The 7,973-nt window shown below is 46.2% G+C and overlaps 1 protein-coding gene across 8 annotated transcripts in view; it reads left to right on the top strand.

Moving 5' to 3' along the window:
• A4GALT (alpha 1,4-galactosyltransferase (P blood group)) overlaps positions 1-6,067 on the top strand; it is a 21,943-nt gene extending 15,876 nt beyond the window's left edge. For 4 of the 8 annotated variants that reach the window (XM_021392420.1, XM_021392403.1, XM_021392412.1 and 1 more), the window contains 2 exons: positions 306-382; positions 1,634-6,067. In XM_021392420.1, coding sequence (XP_021248095.1) covers positions 359-382; positions 1,634-2,758 — 1,149 coding nt within the window. In that variant the 5' untranslated portion in view covers positions 306-358 and the 3' untranslated portion in view covers positions 2,759-6,067. The remainder of the gene's footprint in view (positions 1-305; positions 383-1,633) is intronic. The other 4 variants (XM_021392395.1, XM_021392442.1, XM_021392433.1 and 1 more) reach the window with 1 other exon arrangement.

Here is a 7,973-nt window from a genome sequence, read left to right as displayed (position 1 = left end):
TCCCCTCCCCTCCCCTCCCTTTTCTCTTTTTTCAACTGAAGTATGAATAATCTAAAACGGAAAGTTCTGTTCTGTTATTAAGCTGACCTGTAGCTATCTGTAGCAGGCATAATTGAGTTCTCTGTTACATTCTGCACTTTTGAGTTTGTGTCATAAAGCTCCTGCTTTTGCTGATGGACTGTATTGATTTTATTTCTTCTAAATTATGCAAAATCTTACCACAAAGGAAGAAATGGGTTAAAGTAGAGTAGACACTAAAATGCTTCGTATTTTGCAGATAATTTCACATTTTCCTTTCTTTATAGAAAGTGAAACCTTACTGGTTTTCTTATACTAAGAGCCTGGCACCACTTGGACTATGCAGACTTTGAGGAGGCTGTTGGTACGTTGCTCACAGTTCCTTTCAACTGGCCTGTGCACCCCAGGAGCCTGATGTTCCTTATTTCAGGCTGCTAAAACAGTCTGGGAGATAAATTCAGCTTTGTTCTCCCATCTGCTGCAACATGTCTCTTTATGGTTAAATCCACGCTTTGGACCTCAGAGAACTAAACTTGGTGGCTGGCCAGGACAGACAAACTGGGCTTGTAAAAGCAGAAATAGCACTGTAGGTCCCAGCTTGAATGTCTGACGAGGGGGCAGGGCATATGGGAAGGTATATTTCAAATAAGGGACACAGGGTAGTTATTGAGGAACAAATGGGAGGGAAACAAGTGTCCTGTGATTCTGAAAGCTGAGACCTTTTGCCAGAAGTAGATGACTGCACTGGGGTTTTAGATGAGTTTTCAGTTTTGGGGAAGGATGTTAGGTGGTTCTACTTTGGGGAAAAGAAACACCGCAAAAGCCCTGTCTCACTTTGTGCCAGGTGCCACAGCTCTAGGATAATTACTGCGGCGGCACGCTGGAGGACAAAAGAGAATCCAAATTCCTAGTATCTAGGACTGTTCTGAACGCATCTGATTTGAAAATAATGGACGGATGAAGATGAAATGGAACAAACACTGTATTTCCTGACAATTGGCAAGCATGTAGGCAAGCACAGCTTGCATCTAGGGAACTGAGGGTCCATCTTGGTTTGCGATAAACAGTAGAGAGAGTCTCCCATGCTGGAGATCTCCAAAAGCCACCTGGATATGGGCCTGGGCATCCTGCTCTGGGTGGCCCTCCTGGAGCAGGGGTTTGGACTTGAAGACCTCCAGAGGTCCCTTTCCTACCTCCGCCATTCTGTCGGTCTGAAATACGGTGATTCTGCACTTCTGTGCTCCTACACTCCTCAGACCTTGTGCAGATGGGCCTCTGATGGGATGATGGTCCCTGTGATGGTTCTGGGAAGAGCCCAGAGGGTTGTTTCCTAGGCTCCCCTTTATGCCACCAACCCCCTGAGCTCCTTTGTGGGTGTGCAAGTGTGTTTTACCATACATTCTAACAATCTGTGTAGGGCCTGTGGTTTCGCATGGGGACCTGTGGGCATGGCTACAGTATGGAGAAGCCAGGACAGTCCTTTAGAAACATCCTTAAGACATAATTTAGCATGCCGGCATGCAGGAGAGTTCATATGCAGCTCTGTCATAGTGATGTACTGTGGCTTGTCGTCTGCTGACTTGCTTGTCTCTTTTTCTGCTTTCCTCCCTTACAGATCACGACATTTCTTCTGGGAGAGCAGGCTCTGATGGGAACAAGAATGCTCAGGATGCCCAACTGCCTGCTAAAGCTGACCCGGGTGGTGCTGGGCCACAAGCTCAGGACTCTCTTCATCCTTGCCTTTAAGTTCATGTCCTTCGTCTCCATTGTGTTGTACTGGAGGATCACAGAGGACTCTAAGGGCAGAGACCAAGTCTACTCGCCTGTTCAAATCCACTGTGCCCACTCTGTGCCATCTCCTCCCTGTGCCGTTGCTGATGGACCTCCTCCTCCCCCAGGAGATGTGTTTTTTGTGGAGACCTCCGAACGAACCAACCCAAATTACCTGTTCATGTGCTCTGTGGAGTCAGCTGCCCGGACACACCCGGGGACGAGGGTTGTGGTGCTCATGAAAGGCCTGGCAAACAGAAATGCCTCATTACCCAACCACTGGGGCTTCTCATTGCTGAGCTGCTTCCCCAATGTGGAAATCCGTCCCTTGGATTTGCCAGAGCTTTTCTCTGGGACACCTCTAGCAAAGTGGTACTTGCAGGCTCAGCAGCGCTGGGAACCTTATTTCCTACCCATCCTGTCTGACGCCTGCAGAATTGCCATCATGTGGAAATTTGGTGGCATCTACCTGGACACAGACTTCATTGTGCTTAAGAACTTAAAGAACCTCACCAATGTGCTTGGTACCCAGTCCAAGTATGTATTGAATGGAGCCTTTCTGTCCTTTACACCCAAACACAAGTTCATGGAGCTTTGCATGCAGGACTTTGTGGAGAACTACAACAGCTGGATCTGGGGGCATCAAGGCCCACAGCTCCTAACGCGTGTCTTCAAGAAATGGTGTTCCATCAGGAGTCTTCGGAGCAGTAAGAGCTGCAAAGGGGTGAGTGCTCTGCCCCGAGAGGCTTTTTATCCCATTCGGTGGCAGGACTGGAAGAAATACTTTGAAGTGGTCAGCTCCACTGAGCTGAATGAACTCCTGAAGAACACTTATGCTGTGCATGTATGGAACAAGAAGAGCCAAGGGACAAGACTAGAGATCACATCGCAGGCTTTGCTGGCTCAGCTGCACTCTCATTTCTGCCCTGCCACATATGATATCTTGAAGATGGACTTTAAATGGCAGTGACTCAAAGGATCAGCTAACAGACATTTCCTGGGAGCTCTTAACCCTTTAACTGTTCATCTCAGATGAACTTTTTTGAAGTGAGGTGGTGGGAGTTGAGGATAAAAGCCATTTGTGGAGTGTAGATGAAGCCTATATTTTCAGCCAATCTGTGCAGCTCTTTGTCTTGACTTCAACAATATATTTTGATTCTCTGCAGGACCTTCCTTCTGCTCTCCTCAGTCAGGTGGAGAAATCTCAGGATGAGAAATGAGTGCTGGGCCACTTGCGGCAGCCTCCATAAACCTCTTGGAGGAATAAGACCCCTTTCTGTAGCTGCAAATATAGAAGGGGCCTTGTAGAAACGTGTATCTCATTCTCTGTCACTGACTCTCAAAGCAACAAAAGGATGGGGGAGCAAAGATCAGGAACTGAAGAACTTAAGGGTGTGCTTGAAGAGGTGTTTTGAGAAAAAATGTGAAGGAAAACAGAGAAGAAAGGGGAAATGGCTAAAGTGATGTCTTTTTTCTCTTAATTCCTTTCTCTTCTGAAGACTTTGGTGGAGGAGACTTATGTCTGGTCCAAGGAGAGAGCAGGACACTGAAGTCTCTGTTCAGTGTTGTAGGTCTAAAGACTTGCTTGGAAATTTGGTGTGAATCAGAATGTGAGGATCTGAGGCTAGTTCATGATTTAGAGGGAGTTCTTGCACAGCAATGATTTGTGTCATAGTAATAGCAAATTAACATCCTGTAATGAGCAGGAGAGCTCTTCCAAATCACACCTTAAATTGCATGTGACACAGGAAGAGCTGAACTGTCTTTTACACTGGGCTTGTAAGCATGACCAAATTTCCATAACTGCATCTAAGATCTTTTAGTGCTTAGACTGATCCAAAAGGGAAAGAGAGGATATTTCCAAGTATTACCAGAGTTACAGAGAGTTTGGTGGGAAACCTTTACTGACTAAATTCAAGTCCAGGAATCAAGCCTTTTATTATGGACTTCTTCAGGTAGTCTGAAGCCCTCCTGCAGTTTATTGTGCAGGAGTGTAAATCCCTTCTGCAAGGTCTGGAGAAGTGCAAAGATTTACTCTTCTCCTCTGAGCGTTTCACTGAATTATGGTGGATAAAGTTAATGTATCACTCTTATGGTGCTGTAGTGCCTTTGATGGTTCCCGCCATAGAGGCAAATTTGTTGGACAAATGATGGCAAAAAAATTGTCCTTTGCCTTGATAGCCAACAGGATGTATTGGTGCTCTTACAGTTCATTGTATAAAAATAACGGAGAAAGAGCAGCAAGAGGCAAAAATAAAGTAGAAACCATCAGCTTCATTATATCTGCTCCCCACCACAATCGAAAGGGGTTTGCTGAGGCTCATGAGCTGACGCTAGAGTGGGGTTGACAGAGGTGAACAAACTATTGGTCATCTTCTCTCCTACACTGATCTCACTGTAAAATCTTTTCTGTCTCTAGTATGAGAATTTTCTTACTCTTGGAACAGCAGCGGGGTACTCCGATGACTCTTCTGATGATCACAAATCAGTCAGATCTCCAGTATCATGTGGCCTCATAGCAAGAGCTCTTAAAAGGGGTGCTACCTGCAAGTCCTCGAGGGTGACTCGGATGATTGCTAGGTTTGCAGTTTTCTGAGGTCTCTTCTGTTTCCCAAATCAAATAGAAGCAAGGGGAGATTTGTTCAACTTAGCCAACGCAATGGACAAAAAGTAAAAGATTGTGTGTGCAATGGCAACATTTCTCTGTTTGTCTTGGGTTTGTTTCTCTTTTCTTGGAGGATAAAAATGAAAAAGCCGAATTGCCCATCACTTTTCCACGACAGTTCCGTGTCCCCTGGGGAACATGGCTTTGGGAGCTTAGGAGATTTTGCACCTTTTGTTTGTTTGCATGCTGAGCTGTCTGACTGGAAGCTGCTGCTGCTCTGCAATGAAAGCTACCTGCCTACCGGTTGGGCAAGGCTGGAGCTCTGTGCACAAGCAGCTGCTCTGGAATGAAGAAGGTGTTGGAAACACCATTCCACTGGGTGCCTCCACATGTGTACATATATATGTAATGCTGTGTCGCAGTTTCGGCTGGGGTGGAGTTCTTTCCCCACAGCAGCCCATATAGTGCTATGCTCTGCACATCTAGCTGGAACAGCATTGATATTGCACCGATGTTTTATCTGTGTTCTCATGGCAACAAAACTCTTTCCACTCCTTCAAGGGCAGCAGGCTGGGAGTGGGCAAGAGATTGGATGGGACATTGCCAGGACAGCTGACCTAAACTGACTGAAGAGGCATTCCATGCCGCGTGACGTCACACTCAGCAATAAAAGCTGGAAAGAGGAAGGAGATGGAGGGGCTCTTGTTATGAAAACGTCTGTCCTCCTGAACAACTCTGTCATATATTGAGACCCTGCTCCCCAAGATGTGTCCAAACATTGCTTGTTAATGGACAGTAAAGAAGAATTGTTTTCTCTCTCTTTGCTTCTGCGCAACCTTTGTTTTTTTCCTCTTTTTTTCCCTTTCAATTAAATTGTCTTTATCTGAACTTGTGAGTTTTTTTTTTTCCTCCAGTCCTATTTTTCTGTTCCTTTGAGGATGGGGAATGACAGAGCAGTGTGGTGGAGGTCAGCCAGCCATCAGAGCAAAACCACCGCATGCTGCCCCTTTGTTCTGCTTAGCTTTTTGATATATGCTGGAGACATTCAGGATTTTGAATATTTGCAGCTCTCCAAGTACTGAGCGTCTTTAAGGACAACAGCTTTGTGGGGAGTAGCAGATCTTCCTGACTGTTTAAGTGGTCTTCACCACAGTAAGTGGTATAAATGGATGCTATATTTTTACATCATATTCTCTCTGTACCTACGCATTTTTTCCCCCCACTGCTTTCTTTAGAAGCAGCCACAGAATCATCAACCCTGGCCTAGTCTGTGGCCAGTGGAACATGGTTTCTCCTTCTAATGGTTGTTTCTGGTTTGGGCTCTTTGTGCTAAACAACAGAAACCACAGTGAGCCAGGAACTAGGGAAGGTAGTACGGTGGCTCATGATTGTAAAGGTGTAACAGTATCTCTGCTGCGGCAATATTAGGGACTGATTACAGACATGTTTGGGACCTACTAAATATTTGACTTGGTGTACTACTGCTTATTCTAAGGAAGTGCCTTTTTATGTATGTTTTTGTTGTTCTTGGATTTGTGTGTGTGTGTGTGTTTGCTTTTTTTCCCTGTACAGTCAGTGTTCTGAGTTTATAAGCAGAGAATCAAACCAAAGCAGTCTTTGGCCCTCCATCTTGTGAAAGTAAAATAAATACAGTTTTACTATTTCTTCTCTCTATCAAGAGGTTCCATTTTGTTCTGCAAGGCGTTAGTTCTGAACAATCTGTTAGTTACTATGCAGAAAAGTATTTTAAGGTTGTGTCCAGAAATGGCTCGATAAAATTAAGAGAGTGGAATGAGAGTGAGGTATGTTGAGTATAATTACATGGGGAAGGGAGGCTCTGGGGACCACAACTACAATGCTGCCTTTGGGACTTGAGGGGAGGGTACGGAGAAAGGTACGGTACTGATTCCTAATTCAGCCAAGCTGGGACCTCTTTGGCCAGTTTGTGTCATCTGCCTGGTTTTGTCCCCTCCTAACCTCTTAGATAAACATGCCTACTGTGTTTACTGGGGGAGCAGAGAGGGAAATAGAGAAGGCCTTGGTGCTGTGCAAGTGCTGTTCAGCAACAGGTAAAACATTAGCATGTTATTGGCATTGTTTTGGTCACAAATCTAAAGCACATCTCCATAGGAGATTCTATGAGAAAAATTAACTCTATCCCAGCCAGACCCATTATAAATGAATAAGTGACTGAAACACTGTCATATGAGGAAAGGCTGAGAGAACTTAGATCATTTTTCCTGGAGAAGATCAGGCTTGGTGGTCAGATCTTTTCAATGTTTATAAATACCTGATTGGAGATGGAGGTTCAGAAGCACAGATAAAGCTTGGGCAGAGAATGGCTTGGGTACAGGAGAAGGATTTGGGGACATCAGTTGATGAAACACTCAACGCGAGCCGGCAATGTGCACTTGCAGCCCAGAAGGCCATACATATCCTGGGCCACATCAAGAGAAGTGTGATCAACAGGTCGAGGGAGATGATTCTGCCCCTCTGCTCTGCTCTCATGAGACCCCACCTGGAGTACTGCGTGCAGTTCTGGAGCCCCCAACACAAGAAGGAGATGGAGCTGTTGGAGCAGTTCCAGAGGAGGGCCACAAAGGTGGTCAGAGGGCTGGAGCTCCTCCCCTGTAAGGACAGGGTGAGAGAGCTGGGGCTCTTCAGCCTAGAGAAGAGAAGGCTCCAAGGAGACCAGATAGCAGCCTTCCAGTACCCAAAGGGGATCTACAGGAAAGCTGGGGAAGGGCTTTTTATAAGGGCACGTGGAGACATCATGAGGGTGTTAATGGTTTTGTGATTTTTGTTGTCGGTATTCCACATCATTACATCATGTAAGGTACGGGCAGTTAAAGAGTTAATTCCCTGGTTACTGCAAACTGACTTTTTTGGTGTGGTCCTCCGAGGGGGAGGGGAGGAGGTGTACTGCCCAGGGGTCTTTGTGTTGGAGGGGGTGGTAAAGCCGCCTGGGAGATGCGGGGTCTGTTCCTTCCTGCCCGGTGGAGAAAGCACGTGGTCCTCCTGCAGTTTACTGCGTAAGATTTTCAGCCTGTAAACTCTCTGTTATAATTCTACTAGCCTCATTTTTGATATATTTAGTAAAATTAGTTGTTCCTCCTCAGATTGGTGCCGCTGTTTTTGTGTTAGATCCGCCTATGAGTCCCCTGCCTTTCCCCTCTTCCCTTTGTTTCCCCAGGGTGCGGGTCCGCGGCTTCCCTGCCGTTTTAGCCGCCAGACCGCCCGGGGCTGGCCCCTACCCGCCGACAATTTTTTTTCCCTTCCTCTTTCCTTGTTTTTTTTCTTTCGGGCCTGTCCCCCTTGTCACGGACGCAGACCCTTAGATAATACCATGACAGAGGGGAAATGGCTTTAAACTGGAAGAGGGCAGATTTAGACTAGAAATTAGGGAGAAATTCTTTACTGTGTGGGTGGTGAGACACTGGAACAGGTTGCCCAGTGAGGTTGTGGATGTCCACTCCCTGGAAGCATTCAAGGCCAGGCTGGATGGGGCTTTGAGCAACCTGGTCTAGAGGGAGGTGTCCCTGCTTATAGCAGGGGGTTGGAACTTGATGATCTTAAATGT

The sequence above is a fragment of the Numida meleagris genome, chromosome 1 (genome assembly GCF_002078875.1).
Source record: "Numida meleagris isolate 19003 breed g44 Domestic line chromosome 1, NumMel1.0, whole genome shotgun sequence".
Taxonomy (NCBI): Eukaryota; Metazoa; Chordata; class Aves; order Galliformes; family Numididae; genus Numida; species Numida meleagris.
The sequence above is the reverse complement of the archived record's forward strand: the minus strand, read 5'-3'. Positions and strand labels throughout refer to the sequence as shown.